At 50.0% G+C, this 22688-nt stretch overlaps 7 protein-coding genes across 7 annotated transcripts; 5 read left to right on the top strand and 2 right to left on the bottom strand.

The window, feature by feature from the left end:
* Positions 1–1967: 1967 nt before the first annotated feature.
* On the top strand, positions 1968–2282 carry BCR38DRAFT_479647 (uncharacterized protein; the record flags this gene model as incomplete). The annotated part of the gene is made up of 1 exon (XM_040863180.1): positions 1968–2282. One exon carries the CDS (start codon positions 1968–1970, stop codon positions 2280–2282), a length of 315 nt encoding a protein of 104 aa, XP_040720720.1.
* BCR38DRAFT_3920 (uncharacterized protein) lies at positions 2147–3800 on the top strand. Its single transcript, XM_040857573.1, has one exon. The coding sequence runs from the start codon at positions 2457–2459 to the stop codon at positions 3429–3431; it is 975 nt and encodes a 324-aa protein (XP_040720719.1). The 5' UTR covers positions 2147–2456; the 3' UTR covers positions 3432–3800.
* A 1030-nt stretch (positions 3801–4830) lies between these two features.
* On the top strand, positions 4831–6022 carry BCR38DRAFT_415985 (uncharacterized protein). Its single transcript, XM_040859071.1, has one exon. It carries the CDS (start codon positions 5080–5082, stop codon positions 5629–5631), a length of 552 nt encoding a protein of 183 aa, XP_040720718.1. The 5' UTR covers positions 4831–5079; the 3' UTR covers positions 5632–6022.
* A 7262-nt stretch (positions 6023–13284) lies between these two features.
* BCR38DRAFT_479645 (uncharacterized protein) lies at positions 13285–15195 on the top strand (the record flags this gene model as incomplete). Its single annotated transcript, XM_040863179.1, has 3 exons — positions 13285–13347; positions 13409–13576; positions 13633–15195. 3 exons carry the CDS (start codon positions 13285–13287, stop codon positions 15193–15195), a joined length of 1794 nt encoding a protein of 597 aa, XP_040720717.1.
* A 1803-nt stretch (positions 15196–16998) lies between these two features.
* Positions 16999–18926, bottom strand: BCR38DRAFT_453744 (anaphase-promoting complex subunit cut9; the record flags this gene model as incomplete). The annotated part of the gene is made up of 2 exons (XM_040861629.1): positions 16999–18770; positions 18830–18926. 2 exons carry the CDS (start codon positions 18924–18926, stop codon positions 16999–17001), a joined length of 1869 nt encoding a protein of 622 aa, XP_040720716.1.
* Positions 18927–19774: 848 nt separating this feature from the next.
* On the bottom strand, positions 19775–20205 carry BCR38DRAFT_415976 (uncharacterized protein). Its single transcript, XM_040859070.1, has one exon. It carries the CDS (start codon positions 20155–20157, stop codon positions 19936–19938), a length of 222 nt encoding a protein of 73 aa, XP_040720715.1. The 5' UTR covers positions 20158–20205; the 3' UTR covers positions 19775–19935.
* Positions 20206–20390: 185 nt separating this feature from the next.
* Positions 20391–22096, top strand: BCR38DRAFT_453743 (FAD dependent oxidoreductase; the record flags this gene model as incomplete). Its single annotated transcript, XM_040861628.1, has 5 exons — positions 20391–20844; positions 21005–21229; positions 21283–21508; positions 21558–21670; positions 21726–22096. 5 exons carry the CDS (start codon positions 20391–20393, stop codon positions 22094–22096), a joined length of 1389 nt encoding a protein of 462 aa, XP_040720714.1.
* Positions 22097–22688: the final 592 nt, after the last annotated feature.

The raw sequence follows: 22688 nt of genomic DNA, 5'->3' as shown, positions 1-22688 counted from the left end.
TCAATATCCCGTTGAGACTGTAAGTCCTGAGCGTCTCGTAAAATAAGAGATCCTCCATCTTGTAGCTGTCGATTTTTAGTCCTTCGACGACGGCTTAGCTCTTGATTAGCCTTCCGAAGTGCAGTGACCTCATCCTCAAGTAAAACTAACCGGTGCATAACAGCCGTCGCACCACGTGAAAATTGGTCAATAGCCGTAAGTATTGTCATCGGGGAGCTATTCTGATGCTGTACGATTCTGTTTTTAACGTATTCAGACTGGGATTGCGTCTCGGTTGGGTTATTTGGAGTCTTTGATTCCCAGATTAAGGGGGCGCCAGACGAGCTCCCAGGAGGTGTAGGCGTATGTAGCTTAATATTGTAACGGGGTAAGGCCGGACATCAGGGAAATAGGTTACGGGGGCTAGGGAGGGCTCCCCTGTCTTCCTTACTTCAAAAAGGGACACGGAGATAACAGGCGACTTTCAACAACTCGTCATCTTTTTCATCATCTTATTCAATCAACTTATTCAATCAACTTGACTTTTGTTTTCTATTCTAGTTAGCTAGCCCTTCAATTATGCGGTTCATTCCTACGTGCACTTAGACACTACTTTCGAAATCCAATTAATCTGCCCTTATCTTAGCCTTGACAATGACAAAAGCCTGTATCTTGCTCTGATCAGAGCAATCCAGTGCCATTGAGAGCTTCATTCGACTCCCAGAGCCAGACGTCTTGTTCTGAGAATCATTCCGACGAGAGTCTCAGAGGCACATCCGACCAACTCGCGCACCAGACTTGCAAGAGCGAAGCTCTTGCAACCAGTACCACGATCTTCGTCTGATCAGACCAACAGATCCCATCTGTTGGTACTGGAGCCGTCTGTTCAGTGTGTTAGGTGGTAGGTATATCCTACTGACCGCCTGACCCCGTTTCACTATAAGAAAGATAGAAATACAGAAAGTCCCTGTAATGCTAGAACTATATGAATACGAAGTAGGTATATCCTACTGACCGCCTGACCCCGTTTCACTACAAGAAAGATGATAGAAATACAGAAAGTCCCTGTAATGCTAGAACTATATGAATACGAAGTAGGTATATCCTACTGACCGCCTGACCCCGTTTCAATGGTGATCAGAGGGAGGCTACACAATTCGGAGGCTTCACGGCACTGAATCTCTCGTCAGATCGCGATTATTGAAGACAACCGATCAGTCGCGGAGAGGGAATGATGGAGACCCCCAAATGCTTCTGCTGAGGACACGGAAGACACGGAAGATACGGAAGCCTCGGACATAGAGTCAAGACCGACAAACTCAGAAGGGCGGGGCTCCAAAGTTTCTAGCTACGAGGCGACGATAAGGACAGCGAATGTGGGAATTCGAAGAGGAAGTACAGGCTTCCGAGAGTGCCGAAGCCACTACGGCCTTATCAACAGGATATGGATAGAGACTTGGCACACAGCTCGGCACACAGCTCTTGAACTCTTATTCAGAAGATAAGATACAGAGAGATAAGAGAGCACAGAGCACAGAGCACAGAGCAGTACAGAGCAGAGCATTAAGAAGAGAGTGACATACGACAATCTGCATCGACAAGGACAAGAGTATCAAGGGCATCGACAAGAGGATCAAGGAGATCAAGAGCATTAAGAGTATCGACAAGAGAAACAACGGCACAGGACCGAGGAATATAAGAAGAAGGAAATAGAAGCAAGAGTAGTACGGGATTGGACCCGGACACCAAGGCTTCAACACTCCTTTTCTGAAGAAAACAGAGAGACTCGGATACAGAGATGCGATAGACGATATGAGACTCAGACACAGAGATACAACTAGTACGACAGGACCCATAGGAGAATAGTTCCTACGAAAGAACAGTTTTCCAGAGCCGAGAGAGAGGCCGCACAGCGAAAGCACGGAATCTATTATTCGCCTAGGACTAATCAGACCGCTCCCGTCAAGACCACCGAGAATCCGATCAAAATGGCTCAAGTTTTTACTATACTATATATGATCCCCGATGTAGCGCAATACCCACACCTCCGCTTTGACGGCGATAACGTATCCGACTGGATTGAGCAGGTCGATCGGATCTTTGAGAGAGCTCGACTCAGTGATGCTCAAAAGATTGCCGAAATCCAGTACTGGACTAAGGACAGGACGCATCAGAAAAGGGTGGAGGACGCTATCGATCAACTTCACAGTTGGAGTGTTGCGGTAACGGCTCTGAAAAGTACCTTCGTAATCGGAGACCCCAGACAACTACGAAGTGCATACCAGCGCCTCAAAGACCTCTAGAACCAGCCTCCGCTATCGAATCCGTCGAAGATCTATACGTACTGTCTTGACCATGAGATTCTGGTTAGTGAGACGAAGGGTACTACTCGAGTCCCAAGCGACCTTGACTGTACTCGAGGCTTGTTTGAGGGAATCCACAGTCACAGCCTTGAAGACATCATAAGCAAAGCTGATATGACGCACGAAGAGATCTTCAAGATGGAGTACTCTCAAGCCCAGAAGTTGGTCCGAGGATGGGCGAGGATTAAGGTCAATCTGGATATGCACACCAAGCGAGCTGAGAGATATTTTCCGTCTGATCAGGGCAAGAGAGAGGAAAGCCAGCCAGATATAACTACTCTCACGGAGAGGCTCAGAGCCTTGCAGATACAACTGAGCCAAGTAGGTCCGTCTGATCGGAGACACCAGATAGAAGACATAAGGACTGCATACCGGCCACAGCAGCTATGGGGCTGTCAGCCACTCGTACACCAGGTCGTACACCAGGCCCAAGGAAATACGGTCAGGACTCAAGACAGCCCTCGTCAAGACAGCCCTCGTCAAGACATCTCTCGTCAAGGACAGCTGTACGACTACGAGACCAGACAACACCGTCCGTATCCGAATCGATGGGGCACGACAACCAGGAAATGTGTCTTCTGTGCTATGCCTGGCCATCTTGTCTCACAGTGCGGTATACTTGAAGATTTGAATCGCGACGGCTTTCTCCGATGGGACCCAATGGACAGAGCCTACTTCCTCGGAGGAGACTACAAAAGACAGACTGCGATTCAGGTACCGACATATATCGAGAGAAAGGCGACGCAGGAGGGCAAGTCTATCCTACGAGAGGTGTGCGACTGGGTCATGTCGAACAACCTTGATCCTCAATTCCAACGGCTTGCGGCCTATTATCTTAGACGAGACTTTGGTATTACGAAGAATGATACGAGCACTCTCCAGATTCAGAGCTCCTCTCAGCCGCCGCAAGTACAGGATAATCGACTACAGACGCCAGGACTAGTACAGCCAGAGACAGCGAAGACGAACACAGCCCTTAGTCCCGACATCCGATCAGCCGACCTTGTAGTTACCAAGATCCTCACTAGGTCGATAGTCGAAGATTTGGACAGCACGACAGTTGAACCGTTTTTGCAGCCGTCTGATTAGACGAAGAGGAACGAGACTGCTGATACTAAGAGGACCACCGCTGTGGACGAGGCTACCGTCGATAAGAGGACTGCCGCTGCTAAGAGGATTGATACGAGCAGTCAGACAGTCCTACTATTCGGTCTGGAAGTATACTACACTTCTCGGAGGAGCTTGTCAAGGAAAAAGATTCGGAAGCTACTAAAGAGGACGAGGAAGATACCGGACAGCCAGGCAGAATCGAGAGAGGCGGACTTTGAGGACCTTGTTACTCCGTCCTGCGACTTTGACTGGCAGGAAGATAAGTGGAAAAAGAAGTGCGTCCTGGGGAGGAAAGAAAAGAGGAGAGAGAGTCCTGGGGAGGAAAGAGGAGAAGTACGTTCTGGGGAGGAGAGAATATTTCAGTCAGATGACAAGGCTACGAGAGAAAGACTGGTGCGTAGGACACAGGATTCGGACACAAGTCGTCTGATCAGACTATCAAACCCCCCTTCCCCCCCCCCTCCAAATTTTTTTTCTTTCTCGAAAGACACCGCTGCTATGATTAGAGGAAGACCATTGCCTTACCCTTTATTTTATATAGGTTCGACTGTCTCTGGGGACAGAGACGAACCTATAGGGGAGGTGTGTAACGGGGTAAGGCCGGACATCAGGGAAATAGGTTACGGGGCTAGGAGAAAGTTTATTTTCTCTTCTTTAAAAGGCACAGAGGCAGAGTAGGACACGAGTCCCTCATCTTCACGCATCATCATCTTCATCTTCATATCACATCTCCTTCTTATCTATATCTTCACCTTCGCTTTTCAGTCAGTTATTTAGTTATTTTAGTTATTCAGCTTATCTTTACGTTCAAGATCCTACTATTACGATACGAGTATCAGAGGCATATCCGACTAACTCACGCACCAGACGTGTAAGAGCTTCGCTGTTATAACCAGTACCACGATCTTCGTCTGATAAGATCAACAGATGGGATATGTTGGTACTGGAGCCGTCTGTTCAGTGTGTTAGGTGGTAGGTATATCCTACTGACCGCCTGACCCCGTTTGAGCATCACGAAGGATTACGCCGAGCAGCTAAAAAGACATTTTTTGATACCGCGAAGGAAGCTAGAAGACGTCGATTAGCAGGCGGATTCAAGCCTACAGATGTCTTCGAGATAGGTCTTACTTAGCAGTTATTACGTAGGTTCTAATTAAAGGTTGAAATCCGTCAAAAAACTGGCCAAGTTGGTGATCTGGCCAATTTGGTGGTAAGCACCAACTGAGGTCAGTGAGCACGGCGGCAGTTCCAGGACCAAGACGCCGAGCTCAAGCGAATCCGAAATAAGTGGGGTGTGGCACGGGTAATCATGCTTCCTTCAGGACCAGGTTCCCGCAGGTGATTACGCGGACCGAATACATGTCTTTTGGCCGGCCAGCTGCCGGTGCCGCCGCTGCTGAAGACGAGCCTGAGGTTCTCGCCATTGTCCATTATACCTTATGGAAGGAGCTACTCCACTCACATCTCAATCGCCAGGCTCAGTTCAGGCCAGCTGGGTTGGAACTCCTGGTACTTAGAACTAAGCACTAACGGTTAACTCAGGGCCCAGTCATTCCCGCTGAACAGATCCTACTCATGTAACTCCGCCCTTGATGTTAGATGGCTGAATTCATGCCTTTGGAAATATATGTATATGTATGTTGCAGTAACTTATATACAAAGATTAGACGCTGAGTTGGCCATCTTGATATATCATCCGACTTATTCCCTGTGCGTTTTTCTCTACTTCAGTCGCCAGTACATCAAAAGTCGGGTTGGTCATGCCATCTATGTCTCGCATATTCGGCCAGGGCTTGGTCCCAAGTCTTGCTGCCATCTCTGCGGTCTCAGCTACGGCTCTCAACTCGCGTCAAACAGATGGTGTCGATGTCACTTATTAAGAGGTGAGCTTCAGACGGTCAAAAATAAGCACGGTATTCAACCTACACCGTACCCACAGCCCGGGATCTGCGAGACAACCGCTGGAATCAAGCCATACAGCGGCTTCGTCACTCTGCCTTACACCAACCTCCAACCTTACTCGCAAGAAACCTTCTGGTTCTTCGAGTCACGCAACGCACCCGAGGATGCGCCCCTCGCTATCTGGCTACAGGGCGGCCCAGGAAACGCCTCCGCCAACCAAGCTCTAAGAGAAAACGGTCTCTGTCTGGTGCAGGCGGACTCGAACTCGACAGTTTGAACCCATGGTCCTGGAATAGCAACCTGAATGTATTGTATATCGATCAGCCGGCGAGACAGGGTTCAGCTACGATGAGGTCACGGAGGGGTTCATGGATATGATCTCGGCCGCTGTATATCCTGGCGATACATGGACGGGCCCCCTGAACTGGATGGCTGCTGACGGGAATTTCCCAAGTCAGAATGAGACCAAGGTCACTCTACGACGGCGGCGGCGGCGGAGGCTATTTGGGAGTTCTTGCAGGTTTGGATGTTAAGAGTATGTCACGGCGTAAGAAGTTCCCTTGGTACTAAATCGAATTCGAGGTTCAAGCAATACTGTCGGGACAAAGTTAGCTTTGGGCCTCAATCATAGCGAGTATTCACAGAAAACCCCAATTTCATAATTAAGATGTTAGCACATGAAAAGCGATGTGAGTTTGGGACTTTTCTTGTAATATTGAATACTTTTGAATTAGCATTTTTTTATTTGGGGTTGGGGTTGGGGTTGGGGGTTGGTAAACGTATTGACCGTATTTCTCGGCTTGATCCAGTCAAACTGGGCCAAGTAATTATGGAACTTATTTATATTATGCGGCGTAGCAAAGTTATTACGCTTATAGTTGAGTTTTCTGCTAACTTTGGTCTTCACGGCGATATTTCGGGTGAAACCTCTTCAGCCAGCTCTTCCAAAGCAAACCTTAACGGCCGAGCAAACTTACAGGCCACAAATCATGTTCCCATAGCCAGGGGCATAGCCGAGTTATTCCTGGCATAAAATCTCTGTACAAATGAAATAACATTTTCCTGCTCTGGTGATTTGTGCTTACCCTGATCAACTTGATAACGCGATTTGCTTTCACATTGCAATATTAACTGCGGAATTCCGTACAAATTGGGCCGCTTTTCGTAGTGATATACCCCTGTATAGCAGAGGGCATCCTGAACGTCATCTTCGGTATTTTCGGCTCTAGGCCGGCTATGGGATAGCGCCATAGCTTCTAGTTGCCCGTATTGTAGTTAGGATGGGCTAGACATACATTGTTCTAACATATGCATACACAAATTTGGTGCGGGGTTGTTAGGCTCCGACATTGTGAAAAGTTGAATTATTGGCTATTCAGCCAAGCTACTAAAATTCAATAGCTGGATAGAGCCTCGAACATTCTAGAGAAGAACTCCACCACGATCAAGTTTCCGTCACTGGCTGTTGAATGGCATATATGTGAACATATAATCTTGTGGCGTGAAAAGTGTCCAATTGAGTGTTGGTTTGGTGTGGTCTGGTCAAAAGGACCGTAGATTCGAAATCGGAGTATATTGTACATCCGACCGCCAACTCTTTCTTCTCGGTGGGAATTCACGATAGGGGCAAGAGATGAAGGGGTACTGTATTGTTGTTGTATTTGAGTCGTGTACCTTGAAGTTGTACGCCTGTAAATACCTCAGTGTTTATGCACCGTCTCTAGACTTTCTACACTGAGCGCATGGAATTGACAGGCTGTTCTGGAGTTGTCTGATGCTTATAGTGTAATTATTACAGAGTCCTGAGATGACGTATATCCTGTTGGCCCGTTCCAAGTATAAGTATTTATTGCCATATCTCTTTAAAACCACTTAGAGACGGTTTGGCTATAACCCGCACCAAACCGTTGACGTACATGTTACATAGTATGGCAGTCCACAGCCAACAAATTTCCCGAGAATAGACAGCTATATTATAGCACCTGCCATCTGACGTTGTATTAGGGATGGCACTAAACGGGCCGTGGTCTTAGGCCAGACAAATATACAGCTACTACCGGCGCAAATATGACTTGGCTGAAAAGTAAGTTAGCTTACCAAATTTCATCAACCAGGAATACATAATAACGGAAAAGTCCCTGTTCGGAGTGTCAAAGGCACTCTTGAGCTATCCATATGTATCCGCATGATCACGTAAAGCAGAGCTGGTAACTTATACTTGGGTCGCACATCGAGAAGGGTCCGAGGCAGCGAACCAGGTCCAAGAGAGCACACAGCTGGAAGCGTGTGGGGCAGCATATTGACCCTGTAGGATATGAAGGAGAGTGGAATGGGCCTGACGGATCAAGCACCAACCCCATCAAGAAAAGAGCTCGCTTAGGTCTCAATCCGAGATGTTCCCACTTCCCTCCATTTTTACTACGTACGCGTACGCACATTTAGTTCATGTAGCTGAAAACGTACGTATCAACCTCGACTTGTAACTCCTGGCAACGCGTCACCTAATCCTGAGGTGACGCCCACAACTGTGGCCGAGGAACACGGCTGGAATGCCCAATCGAGAAACGCCTACCATGCAACCAACCAGCCAACCAACCAACAGTCTCCTACCCGAAATAGAACATTATCGCAACCGACATTCCGAACTCGGACCCCAACTCCAACTCCAGCTTCAACTCCGGTATCACACGATTGGTTGGAAACCTCAACGAAGTCAATAGTCAGTCACGAACTCCCCTGCCAACTAGATCTCCCGAGGTTCAGATGAGAGGCCAGTCCGCAAGCCTAAACCGCATTGGCACTCCAGTCCTGCCTGTCGCCGGGCATAGCTACTTGATTTGGATTAGGAAACCTGTTTTGATTTCTAGGTTGCCCTGATGATTTGCACTCGCAGTGGCATTACTCCTGACGTACCTGGGGGGGCTGAAGGTATTTTCACAGATCGACGGTGGCAGCGATACGAGCGGATAAGTCGATTCATGAGAAAGTGCCGAGCAGGCCGGATCGACCCTCGCCATTGCCAACCACTACCGGCAGCGAATTTCCCTGTTACTCCATTTTTTTCGGCGAGTTGGCGGGGGAGATTAGATTGCAGAAGACGAACCATCCCGACTGGTCGATTGCATTGCGAAAATGACCTACGTAATTTGCAATTGTATGTTGACACTCCGTTGTAACGGGTTCTGGCACGGTTTGATCAAGGGGACTGATTGTGCTACACGTATCCATTGTACTTGAGAAAAGACCCCACAAATGTTAAAACGTACCCGTACAGCAACATTGTTCTCAGCAAGCTTCTGTAGTATCCTTCCGTTCCGCTCGTTCTCCGCGATTTGCTTGCTTGCCAAAAAGTTATGCAAATTGGGGATGATTGGACCCCCAGTGGGTAGACGCCGTGCGGAGTTTTCTTAAGTTTCGGGAGCAGCCCGCATGATACCTAACTCAGAAACTCCTCTGTGGAGTGGATAGCACTCGTATGTAAGTAGATATGGGGCTGCCCTTGTTTTCTGATTCATATGCAGGTGCAGGTGCCTGTCTGGGGAATTCCAGGTTAATGACAATTATATTGTAACGCGCTATTGAGACATGGATGTCCTCAGCTGTCAGTGTATCAGATTCTCGGGCCTGTCAGGGAGAGGCAGTCACTGCATATTCTCTCTCTTGCGTTGAGGCCCCCAGTGTCACATTGCTGCGTGACACGACCAACGTCAATCTTCCTTCCCGCCCGTAGTCAGACATTTCTGTGGTGGTATGGAAAACAGGTAGCGGCCCTTGCAATAAACGGAAAAAAGGGTTGCATTGATGATGATGGTGTTTGCGAGCTTTGCGTAATAATACTACCCATCAACCAGCCCACGGTCTGCCGCATCTAGGAACGAGAGAACGACCCCAAGTTGCCGCGGGACTTTGGAAATGCTATCGCCTGGGATGATGAATAATATGGGGGTAACCGGCTGGGAAATGTTTCAGAGCAGTAACCTGAATCTCGGTTGGTTGGTTTCTGGTTGCGAGATAAGACATCCTTCGGGTTATTATTCGCGGGATGTGGTGGTTGCGTGGTGACAACACCGGCAGCCAAATGTCGTTTTGGAGGGGGGGAAGAGGGGGGGGGGTTCGTCCCAATTCATCACAGAGACGCGGGGAATTCATATCACACATGCAAGGCCTGGCCGAATGACAGTTAGCCCTGGAGATAAAGCGGGAGACAGTAACCTGCATAGGCTGATATAGGCTTAACATGCAGTATCCCTGGCCTTAATAACCTGCTCCGGGTACGGCCGCCATGACCAACCCGGACTTCACTCCAACGTAGGAGAACGTATTCGTAGTCTGGTTCATTCCGTCTTCCGAAAGTGCTCAGAGAATGTTTTGAATTCAATAGGGAATAATCATATTGGGGAGCTACGGTCCAGACGTAGAAACAAGAGGGAGGAAAAAGAAAAAGTCACTTCTTGTGTAATGAAGCTGAGAGTCGCATTAAGGTAAGACCCATCTGGTAAGGAATTCCTCAGTCCTTCCAGTCCTTCTAGCGTTCTTGGGATTCTAGAACGATATGTTCAGTGCAAGTGTGTCCCCTAATGCAGGGGCTAGCACACGACCGCTGCTGTACCCTTAACTTTGGCTGAAGGACTAAAAGGGATTAAGACGCTAGCAAGGAGAGTCTGTAACCATTTTAGGCAAGGAGGGATGACAATTGTGCATTGCAGAAGCACTAGCTTCCAATATGAGATTTATTAGAAGCAAAGGTGAAGTCGTCAGTCGCTTCGAGACATTTGGACCCAGAGTTATAATGTTGGTTGGTTGGCTAGTCGCTGGGAGTTGCTGGCATTCCAACCGATTATGCAAGGACAGAGATTTCCAATCTCTGCGCACTTGCACAACTGACGTCGTTCTATTTTCATATCTGGGTGTTGGTAAGGGAGTAGGAAGTGGTCGCGACACGAGCATTCGTCCGGCTTTCGGCTTTCACTCATTGCCGTCCTTCAAGACTGAAGAGAGGTAACTGGGGAACGGGGCGGGGGGAGCTGAAATGCTGCTCCAATGGGTTCATTCTTATCCATGACATACGTTGTTGTGCAAGTGGATGGGTAAAAGAATCTCCAAGGTAGGGTAACCCCAGATGATCTAGGTGTAAGTACAAGTTGGACTGTCCGAGAGCGGGGTCTCAACCCACAGTCTCACAACCTTGAGAGGCCCATGAGAGGCCCCATGACTGAATAGCAAATATCGATTGGACATCTGCAGTGACAATTATGAAAAGCCAAAAAGGCTTCAAACAAACTTTGGCAAATCAACAATTAGACGTGCGTCCGACAGCGGCATCGTAGCCGTCGCAGTGCATACAACGGCGAGCCGCCGTTCGGCCGGGAGGAGTATGACAATCCGCCGACTTTCCAGGGAAACACTGGGTTATCGCACGAAGGCACTAGGGGCTCGGGGGCTGTGCCGCATGACCACATGGCGAGCGTCCAGCGTGACCTTCGTGGCTTTTTTTTGTTGTTGCAACCACACGATGCGCTCGTGTAGTTTCCTTACTACTTGCATTTTGCCAACACGCCACCGTTCCAGGGACATTGACCAAAATGTCAGAGAAAACTTCAACCTTCCCCGCCCCCCCAAAGGCCCTAAAACAAGACCGCTTCTGTCGAACTGACAACAACGAGAGACCGCTCTTTGGGCAAAATGACTAGAGTGCCGGTGGAGCTGCTCGTTGTCACGAACACTCGATTAATGTCAAACAGAGTGAGGCTAAAACGCCTATGTACACCACTCCAGGCATGCAAATTGTTAGCGGATGGTATACCCCATTTTAAGCGACTGATCAACGCAGACAAATTGTGTGAGAGGTCAAGTACTGGTTGACTCGGACAAGGTCACTTCAAACGATTGGAAGACCAAGTAATGTGGGGGTTGTATTACGCTAACATGCCTAGAGGGGTGTAGCACCAGGACCCGTGCAAAGTTGAGTTACCCCCTGATCCTTGCTGGGATCGCTCTCCAGAATGTCGGTTATCTCCCGCCGCCATGGTAAAGTATGTGAGATCAGATGACGACCGTTCGCGACACTGATGAACCAAATGGAACTTGTACTTGGCTCAAATGAGCGCCCCTCACAAATATGTATCAGGTTGCAGATTGGTTCAAAAGAAATATGCTGCGGCAACTGGGGTGTTGGGAGCTGATATCATAAGAGATAGGCTGAAGGGGCATCTCGCTGATGATTCCTCTTTCACTAGTTGTCCCTGAATGATGAGCTGCGCATCACCTGCATTATATTATGCATAGGCAAGTTCTAATGTGCTTCCGTTCATGCACTGAATGCGGACCTAAAAGGGCGCGATGAGACGCTGGTTGGCAAGATTCCGCAATTATTGGTCCCCACAGGCCCGCTGAGATAGTTACGTGAAGAAAGGACCAACCACATGGCCATCGGGACGCAACGCAAAAGGTCAGCAAACCATGCGGTCAGTCGATCGTGACATTGGGGACCCAGAATTAAACCCTCATCTAGAAGTCTTCCAAAGGAACGGGGCCCTTCCAATGAGACGCGACCAAGGTTTGGCCATCCATGCAAGTTTGAAGGCTGTGGTGTCTTGGACCGAACCGAACTCCAGAAAAGGGCCGCTGGTTAATCGTGGATCTTTGTCTATGGAATGTGAATCGCACAACAGTTGTTGGGACATGGGAAGAAACTGGCGGTGTCCCCTTTTTTTCTTCCTCCTCGTTCAAGATCGTGGTGGAGTTGCGAGTCGACGGCCGACCGTTACCTCTCCACATTCTGAGGAAGCCAGAAAGTCCACGCCGCTCGCTCCAGCCTTCGAGCTACTCTTAGTCTCTTGTGTGGCGTACTAAGAGTGTGTAAGAGTCCCCCAAAATGCCCCTCTCAGACGTTGCGACTCGACGCTCTGCTAGCGACTCGGACGATGAGGTGGTATGCAGATGGTACTTAGCGAGCTGGTCGTCATGCCTTTCTAGAGATGAACAGAGATGGTGTGACATGGCCATACTAAAACCTATCACTTGATGAGCGGCATCGAGCACGATACGAACCATCGATTCCCGGATTCCTGTGCTTTGTGCCTGCCCTGTGCCTGTGCGGCGTCCACCGCCTGTGCTGTGCCCGGACCTGGTACCTTACTTTAAAGGTACTCTGAAACCGTGCAACCATCACATAATGCCCTGGTTAACCGGAGTTGGTAGCTGGGGGTGCCTTTGGAGAGGGGTTTTTTTATTTTATTTCTCTTTTTTCCCGCCCTGAGACAATGGGAGATGCAAGTGGCAGGCACTTTCCAGACGGACTGGTGGGTGGAGGTACACCTAGTCCCGCCTAGGCAGGTTTGTGCCGCTAGTACATATTCCACTACGCCCGACCCGGTAGATACTTCTAGCCGTAGCACGTCGCATCCTTGCTTTTCGCCCTTGCCCTGGTCCGCAGAACCCCTAGTGGACTGCATTTGACGGACTCTACTCGAACCTTTTTTCTACGCAGAAGGATGGTACTTTAGTAGATTCTCGAAAGTCTTTAATCTCGTTCGTGTCCGGTTTTTGCCAGCAGCTCCGTGGGTTGTCTTTTTTTTGGTGTTTTTTTCGCATTAGTTGGCCTTTTCCTCTCGCTGCGCGTTGCAACTCCATCCCACTGTTTGACTTTCTTCAAGGAGGCGTCGGGAGAACCCGAATCCCTTTCGGTTTATTTTCTATTTTTACTGGCTCGTCAGGGTGGATGCTTGATTTTGTGCCTTCGCCACGGAGAAAGACAGCGTCTTGATCTTCTCTCGTCTAGAAGCGAGTATGTCTCTTTAATATTAATGACCCAAGTGCAATCCCCTGCGAACCCGTCGCTGCCGCGCGCGACATCCTCTCGTCGTCTCCGGCTCCCTCGACGCCGCCTTCGGCACAACCATAGCCTCAACAACAAACGGCACATTTTACCATGGAGGGCATCTTATACGTACCACCAGATCGGGGCACGATTATTGGACGGGCAGTCTGGAAGGTACAGATCTCCACTGATACTCTCGGTGGTTCTTTTTCTGGCAGCTAATACTTTTGTCTAGCAACGATACGTCGTCGTTGGAAGCCCCCAGCGAGATGTTTACCAACCGAATCTCAGCCTCTCACAAGTGCTCTCGACAAGTCGGATCAAGGAGTCCAAGGGCCGAGACTCAAAACCCCAAAATAAACCACCACCAGATGCCGTCTATCTTTCAATCTATAAGTCAAAGGTGCGGCGCCACTACGGCCTATTGTGGGGTACATTCTGAATTCTGACCAGACTTAGGACGATTGGGAACCTGTTCAACAACACTCAATGGCTTCCATTACAGAGTGCCATGTGCAGATGATAGCACATCGCAAGCAGGGCCCAGTCCTGCCGACATTGATCATTCAAGTTTCCCCGGATCCAGCGACGGATAAGCTACGAAAACGAAGATCGAGTCGGACGGCCGGGTTGACGACGACAAAGGATTCTGGGCCTATCACATTATGGTTTCGTACTGGCGACGACCACCAGTATACGTTGCAGGATTGGGCTCGTTATATATGCTCCATGATACAGCCCGGGATCCCAGACACGCTTCCAATGAGCCCCATTTCGCCGACATCTCCGACATTTGTCAACCCATTCTCCCCTCGTGAGCGGAAGGCGCAGGACAACTTCCAACGACCGTCAAGTGGAAATGCTGAAAATCGGCGTTCGGCGAGCCAAAAAATGGGAAAGAATGGCCGTGAACGGCCAAAGACGTTTACATCCGAGTCGATGAGCTTGCGGTCGCGAAAAAGTGATGTTTCTTCGTCACAAGCTAGTTCCACGAACCCCCCTGTGGGGAATTACATGATGAATGGTCAGCATTACACAACAGTCCTGCCCACGGATCTTCCCTCGCCCGCTACTACGGTCAACGAGTACCAAGGCGAATATATGCTTGGCTGGACTTCGGCACAGGGACGGTCTTCAACATTGAACTCGCCCATAAGAACAAGGGAAAGTGTTGGTGCTCAAGGCCCGGCCCAACTTTTTCTCGAGTCTGGCTCTTCCCCGGCACCACGGGAGACGATCCTGGATAGAGCATTCCAGTTGAGATGCATACCTGGCTCGGACCGGGAAGTGCCTGGGGAAGAAAAACTGAGCTCGCTCGCTCGATTCGATGCCTTGATGCGCGAGACCGAGGAACGCCGCATGCAAGAGAGGCAAGAGACCGTTGTGCATGCAATGACTACATGGGATGAGGATGTGTACTCGCAGGAAGACGATTTTGATGAGGAAGTGGACGACGATACCGACGACGACGCATTTGAGCAGGATGTATCAGAGGGCCGGTCCAGGAAGGCACTGCCTTTCGTCTCGAATCGACACAGCTCACACACAGGCAAAACCTCTATGAACTACCACACCGATGCGTACCAGTTGAACGGCGCGCCTGGAACCCCACGACCTCATACCGCTCACTCGAAGATGAGGCCAAGTACACAGCGCACCAGTAGCCAACAGCACTTCAGCCTACCGTCTTCGGAAACGGTGTCCTCCAACAGCAAAGGATCCGAAGAAAGCACCATGCTACGACCACATCATGAGAAACGACACTCGACATCCAGCGTCAAGAGACTCAGCTTCAACGAATTCACCAAGCGACTAAGCAGCACAAGCAGCTTGCTGCTTGTGCAAACAAATGCCAGCGCCACCAGCACCGGCAGCGGTGAGATCGAGATGGCTCAGCAAACTGCTTTGAGAAGCGCGAATCTGCGATCCACATCGAAGCTCTCTCACGATGCTGACCACGAGGACTCCTGTGCCTGGCGAGGAAGTGTGGGTGTCTTCGGGGGTGGCAGTGGCTTCATATGACCAATCTTGCGACAAACCAAACCTACCGACAACCCTCTTTTACTTCACTTCGCCCTCCTCCTCACTTATCCTTATCCCCTCTATCCTACTCATTACCCAGAACGGAACCACACGATTGTCAAACATCGCTTTTTTGCTGTATGATTACAAGAAACATTTCGTATTGCCGTCATGACCTGTTACGATGATTGCAGATTATGCCTGGAGGTGGCATCGGCGTTATGATTTCCATAAGAGGATGGCTGAGATTGGTCCCATGCATATTACCAGCGGCTTGTTAAGGTGGCTGTCAATCTGAGCGCAAGGCGGCTTTTCTTGTTTTACCATTTCCTGAAATTATTCACATGTTTCTATGACCCTAGAGAGCCAAATTCCTGATATCCGACCGTTTTGATTTATCCGACACGTTTCAAGGAGAGCCAATTTGCCATCATATCAAATATACCAAATATCATCTGTCTCAAAATTTATGTTTCAGCATTGTGACAATTTTGACTTGTCGTAATCGTCTGACCGACGGTCTGTTTCAACCTCGGGAGGATCTGATCAGCGGTCGGGTTCAGACCACACAATTGTAGCAGGGGTGTATTCGTCATATTAAAGGGGCTAGCTAGCTTACCTGAGTGATCACTCTAGTCATGATTTTCATTACAATGAGCCTCATTTCCACTTTGTAGCCGAACCGAAAGCACTTCTCCGTGCTTGGCAGACTTTCATACTCCGCCGCTCGGGACACAGACTCCGATGCGTTTACATCATTGTGGAAGATATTTTCGAGCCGTGGAGATGGGGACGGGGTTGAGAGTCAGAGATATCTTTCGATTTGGCGATGCGAGGGATATCGGAGATGAAGGATTGAGTTTACTCTGTTCCGTGCCTCGTAAATGGCTTTGGACCCCACCGGCAATATTGGTCCTGTATACGTTGTGTCTATCCGTGAGTGTCAAAAGACGCTGAAATTCCATGGATACTTCCATCGACTGTCCAATTAAACGCGGCCCTTCGACCGATCCTAAAGTCACGTTGTAGTCACATCTCTCATCCGTCATCTAGGCGTCATCTCCACTCTTTGGGAAGGCAGGCCTACTCGTAGCTCCCTGGGTAAGTAGCCTGTGGAGTCTGATCAAGCGGAGGATAGACTAAACGGTGCATCGAGGGGGTAGACTGAAATAACATGGGCATGGCACGGCATTCTAGTGGTAGTACTCGTATGCGGGAATCACTCGGCTATTCTACTGCCTCGGTGCGCTGTTCATTATGTATGGGCCTCCCGTTGCTGAATTTGTGTTGGAACACTAGGCGCAACAGAAAGTGTGGGCAATACAGGCAAGAGAGCTGTATTGGTGATGATGATAACCAACTCCCAGCAGTCTGCAGCTGCGGAAGGGCTATCTATGGGGAGTTAGCCCAGCGCTACACCCAGTATACACGCAGTGTCCCTGGGCCAACGCGACAGAAAGGAAGTTTATCCGTGTTCATGTACAGCCTTTGATCGCAAGGGCTGTCAAGGTCAACCGTTTAGGACCGTCACCAATGAACGAGGGGTAGTATATTCGTCCATTGCCAGGACCAATATTAGTCGAGTCAAATTGGCCGAGGTTCGAAGTAACGAAAATACCACTACACATCCCGTGCAGCCATGTTCAAGTTCAAACCTCGATTGATGCTCACCATAATCTAATCCATGCAAGAGGGGTTTTGATTGATATCCCATGCCAGTAATCTCACAAAATGACCTTCGACGCCAGTCCGACCAGAGCCACGCAATCCCGATAGCCCGTGTACCCATAACACGACAAATACTCATTCATCATCAGTCATCTCCATGGGTCCTTCATCTACTTGGGCGCTCCTCATTATTCTTTGGTTCCCCAGGACACCTTTTCCCTTCCTCCTCCCTTCCTGCATGACCGACGGGCTCCTCATCCGTCCCCCTGCCTTCTTCACCCTCATGATAACGCCGTCCAGGTCATCCATGGCGGCGCCCTCCCCTTCAGTCATGGGAAGCTGCATGCCGGCCGTCTCCGCGAGGGCCTTGTGTAGCAGTTCCGTCGCAATGGGATCTTGTGGGTTGATGGCTAGTGCCTGGTGCAACAGGACCGCAGCCTCGTCGGGCTGTCCCAGCTCCATCAGGATGAGGCTCTTCGCGGAGAAGACCGCTACGTCTTTGCCACCCAGTCGTAGAACCTCGTCGAACTGATCCAATGCCTCTTGATATTTCTTGCCGCGGCGGTAGGCATGCGCTAGGTTCGTACGTGCTGCCAGCCAGGCGGATGGTTCGGAATCTATGTCCTCCGCGACCTCGAGAGCTTTGAGAAACAACTTTGCTGCATCGTTGGGCCGGTCTTGATGGTAGTATACGACGCCCATCTCGTTCAGGAGCAGAGGATCCGTCTTGCAGAGACCATATGCAGTTTTGAGAAATTCGTCTGCTAGTGTCATGTTGTTGAGTGCGTGGTTCTGCATGCCCAGGAACACCTGTGGTAAATGTGTGCCCATGAACAGGCGTGCGGCTGTCGAGTAGGCGGAGATGGCCTGGTCGTGCTCTCCTTCGGCGGCAAAGGTATGCGCGAAGCCGATCCAGGCTGGGCCGAAATGAGCGTCCATCATACTAGCCTTGCTGAAGTAACGACGAGCTTCTGCAATCTTGTCGATGACAAAATAGTATATCCCCACGGCGAGCCATGTGCAGGGTTCTTCCGGGTGGCTGTCCGCCAAATCGTGCGCAACTAGAAAGAGCACATTCTTCATTCTGAGCTCGTACAGGCAAGCTAAGTGAACAGGATATATGCTAAAATTGTACTTGTCCTCCTGGAGGATGGATTCCGTTATGGCAAGAGCATCTTTGTACCTGCATTGTGTATATAGTAAGTCCGCTCGAGCAAGGAGCAGGTCCGGGTTAGCAGCAAGCTTGTAGTGTGTCGAAAGTGTCTCACAGGCAGTCGTAAAAGCATCCGGGTTCCGGTACTTGGACAGTCTGGTGGTGTACAACATCTTGGTAAACTCGGCCGCTTCTTGTGACGAAGATGGATCCCCGGACACGGAGATGGCGTCAAAGTCTAGCGACTCGAGGAACTGCCACTCCTCATCGGGTGACATGAGGGAGTTCTTCATGAGCTGCTGGAAAGCCTCGAAGCACTGCACGTCTATCCGGACGGCATCTTTGTAGCATTCTTTGGCGCGGTCGAAGGCGTTCTGCTTAGCGTAGCATATCCCTCGCAGAAAACACATGGCGGCCTCGAAGCGCCTGTTAGCTGCCTCTTCCTCCGAAGCATCGTCTCTGTGGTCCAGCCTTGCCGCGGCTTTGCCGTGCCCTGAAGCTGCAGCCCGTCCACTCGTGTGTTGCGCCTTTCGCTTGTTGGCAACGTTCGAGATGAGGTGCGTGGGGTTCCGTTCACCAAGTACGGCGAGAGCATCTTCGTAGCGCGATTGTCTTATGAAGCAATGGCCGGCGAGGTAACGACAGGACGGGTTTCGACTTATCAGATCTTGTTTCGAAAGGAATGCCTGAGCTCGAGTATAGTTTCCCGTCGCAAAGTGGACTTGTGCCAGCCAGAAGGCGTCATTGTCATCGTCTACGCCATAGAGTACCGTCAGCATTGTGGCATTGCTGCGGAAGTTGGAGTCAACGAACTTGTCAGGGCCAAGAGCTTGTCTCCAATGAAGACGGCCGAGTCGTACTGGGCTTTGTTCAAGGCATCTTGCCTCCATTCGCGCAGGAATTTCTCCATACTGGAGTGGCCAATTGAATAGTCGTGCAGAAAAGCAACATGTGGGATGTTGAGCTCGTAGTTCGCCAACAGGACAAACTACAGCTTAGGTCTGGCAACCTTGCGATGCTCCAAGCTTGAAGACGCGTTACGTTTTGTTCTAACGCGGGGCGGCTGGCAACTGCACTAAACATATGCTATTTCCATAACCGCGCTTCTTGCATATACCCCGATATAGAACGACTACGCCTTTGGTACTATCACTGTGTGATGGTTCACGGGTATCTTTACTTTTAGATTCTTGGGTTATGGCTTCTTTCTGAACACCGCCTGGAAGTATGTTACTACTGGCTCACTTGACATTTGATGCAACCTAGCTTTTTCTGACAAACCCAAGCACTGTCCACGATGTTGAGGCCCACAGCTTCCTCCTGTTCTCTCCGTCAACTGTCTGTGTCACTCTGCGCCTAAACCCGCCACTGATCGACGCTATAGTTAACAATGACCTGCTCGAGCCAAAGTTGACCCTGGAGTTTCCATACACCGTGATCCTCAATGCCAGATCAGCTATGGGTATGTACAAGCCGTGGTCGACGGCTTAACCGACCATCCCGGATGTCATTGATACCCGCAACATATTGATCATGCTGATTCAACATGGAGCCGATACAAGTGGTGATGCACTACCAAAAACAGATTAGCCGTTCAAGGGATATATGTGGGTTTCAGCGTTGCGTAGGGCATCCAAGCAGCCAGCTTTTGAAAAGAGGGAGAGATGTAATAGCCCTAGAGCTGTGTCAGCTTGGGATATGCTGCTCCGTCTCCCTTCTGAGTGCAGTCGGGCATTGGCTGAGCAGGCTTGCTTCGACGAAGAAACGTTGCAACCGTGGCGTCCACCGCGTCGAAGTCAGGGGTATGCAACTGCACGGTTTGGATACTATGGAAAAGAGATGGTAAATATTACCCGGGTTCCTTGATAATGTAAGCCCATGGCATGCGGCCTAGACACTATTCTGCCGGATGATAGATACTATTCATGCATTTGTAGTAATCGCTGGTTAGTGTTAGCGAAGGGACAAGCCGGGTGCAACCTCCAGTCGTGATTGCAACAGTATCGAAGGACAGAAGCTCCCTGAGTGAACTTGAAGAGAAATGTTTCATCCATTTTTACGACACCTAAACTTCCCGCAAACACGCGCGAGAAGACTTCAAATCCAGCAAAGGACAAGCCAGCTCCGGGCCGCGAGCACATCACGGGCAGTTTGTGGGGGAATTGGACCCAACAAGTGGAGAAAGTAGCCGCAGCCGGACGACCGACACCGGCAACACTAGTTAAAACATCGGGAGGGAAGACGGGCGCCGTCCAATGATCACATCATGGTGCAGTCGTTTTGGCAAATCCCGTCCAGTTTAACTGAAATCCATCCCGCTATTATTTCTATTTTATTTTCTTCCTCTTGAGATCTCGCTTCAAATTGATTAAGAATGCCTCGCCTAAACCCAAACTCCAAGATCCTCATCGTCGGCTCCGGCGTTTTCGGTATCTCCACGGCGCTCTGGCTCGCCCGGTCAGGGTACCGCGACGTTACGGTACTGGACATGCAGGACACCGAAACGGCGGGGTACGACCCGGCCGTCGGGATCGACTCCGCGTCGGCGGATATTAATAAGATCATTCGGTTTTCGTACGGCGAGGAGATTGAGTACCAGAGGTTGGCTACGCAGGCGGCGGGGATGTGGGATGAGTGGAATCGCCAGATAGTGGAAGAGAGTGAGGATTTGCCCGAGAGTTTGAAAAAGACTGATAAACTGTGGTGGAAGTCGGGTTTCTTGAGGCTGAGTACGACGGGGGAGTTGGGGGAGTTTGAGTTAAAGACTTTGAGGAATATGGAGAGGGAGGGGATTAGGGATACGCAGTTTAGGAGTGATGACACGGCTGGTGAGTTATATGTTCATTTGTGTCGAATAGGACCCACCGAGCCTTTTTAGGCTGGCTTAATATCTTGACGTAAGAACACTGGGTAATAACACTTCAATAGACCTACAGCGTGCAAGAGAAAGAGGATGGGCTCACAAGATCGATCCCTGCCGAAGACAAGAGAGGTTTGGTGTTCATAAGGCGGTCTTGGACTCGACAGCTGGCTTCGTGGAAGCCTACAAGAGCTGCGCATTTGCACTCTGTCTGGCAAAGAAGGCTGGCGTGAAGTTTATACTTCATCCGATGCAGGGCAAAGTGGTGAGCCTAGACGTTACCCAAGAGGGCAAGCCAGCCATCAAAACTGCCGATGGTTTAACTCATGAAGGTGACTTAGTTGTGGTGGCCGGTACGCAATTTCTGTTCTTTCTGAATGGGGTATCACTGACGTGCATCCCACAGGTGGTGGCTGGACCCCTTCACTGATCCCAGAAGCGGACGGCCTTCTCGAGACCACTGCGGGATCGATTGCGACCATTCAGTTACCCAAGGATCGTCCAGATCTGTGGGAGCGGTTTGCGCCTGAGAACTTCCCAGTAGTGACTTGGGGTATGAAGGAAGGCAAGGGCATATACAGCTTTCCCAGAGATGGAAATGGGGTCATTAAGGTTGGCTATAGAGGGACAAAGTAAGAGATTTTGTTCTTTGCTTGCGATTGGACTTACGTTATGTTCTAGGTGGACCAATTACGACGATGTGGAAGGCCGACGGATATCCGTACCGAAAACAGAGCACGTAACAGAGAAGAAGGAGAAGAACCTGCCGCTAACATCAATAGCTGCTATCAAAGGTAAGCCAGCGGGATCCTGAAATACTCAGAGAATCCGGAACCTGACAATTTGCAGAGTACATCTCCGTCAACATGCCCGAACTAGCTGAATTCGGTATTTCCTCGACAAAGCTCTGCTGGTACACCGATAGCATCGACAACTCGTTCGTGGTGGATTTCGTGCCCGGACGGCCCGGGCTCGCCATCGCCTCAGGTGGTTCCGGGCACGGCTTCAAGTTTCTTCCCATTTTAGGACGGGAAGTAGTAAAGATTCTCGAGGGAAACGGTAATGAGACTGTATACGGAAATATGTGGCGATGGCGTCATAGCACGACGCCCAAGAGAAATGGTCTTGAGGAGGGCGAAGATGGCCCGAGGGTACTGGCAAAACAGAAGATGTCCAGTGAGGTAGACTGGTCTTTCCTGAGCGGGAGTTCGAAGCTGTGAGTGCGTATTGCCTCGGCATTGAGCAGAAGCGAGGGAGCTTCCATTTCATCTGCCCATTATTTATGTGCGCAAGGCAGCTTAGGCGTCATCCCGAGCTAGCTGTGATGGGTTTCGCAGGAGTAGTACTTTACGCACTAAAGAGGCCATATATCGCAGAAGGCGATACCATGTTTTGTCGAGGGAACAATCGTTGCTCAGTGATAACAGGGGTACTTAGTTAAAAAGTGCCTGTAGGGACTCAAATGTGCACGAAGTCTGATTGTCTCATCCGACCAGAAATGGGAAGTTACGGCTCACCTGGGCATGTTCTTCCACACTCCCGACTCAAGAAGCCCAGGCAACGGCGCCCACACGAATAAATTTTTTTTGTATTAACTCCAACTTCATCGGCCATGAAGCGTTCAGCGATGTCTCGTATTCCAATCCTCCTCTGCCCCCGTCTTCTTATCCCAAAAAACCGGCGATCCAGGAAGCTCCGCAATTATCACACTGCCCCCCGGCATCTCAACTGGCGCCTTATATGCATGCAGCTCAGCATCTGGTTGCCGTGTATCCAACTCGACGGGAACTTCATGTACTTTCGTCTCGTAAT

This window comes from Pseudomassariella vexata (assembly GCF_002105095.1).
Source record: "Pseudomassariella vexata strain CBS 129021 chromosome Unknown BCR38scaffold_1, whole genome shotgun sequence".
Lineage (NCBI taxonomy): Eukaryota > Fungi > Ascomycota > Sordariomycetes > Amphisphaeriales > Pseudomassariaceae > Pseudomassariella > Pseudomassariella vexata.
Note: the sequence above shows the minus strand (reverse complement) of the source record. Positions and strands in the feature narration are given on the sequence as shown.

Excerpts from the sequence above, each read along its gene's own strand:
- BCR38DRAFT_3920 (XM_040857573.1), top strand. The coding sequence starts at position 2,457 with ATGACGCACGAAGAGATCTTCAAGATGGAGTACTCTCAAGCCCAGAAG.
- BCR38DRAFT_415985 (XM_040859071.1), top strand. The coding sequence starts at position 5,080 with ATGTATATGTATGTTGCAGTAACTTATATACAAAGATTAGACGCTGAG.
- BCR38DRAFT_415976 (XM_040859070.1), bottom strand. The coding sequence starts at position 20,157 with ATGTGCTCGCGGCCCGGAGCTGGCTTGTCCTTTGCTGGATTTGAAGTC.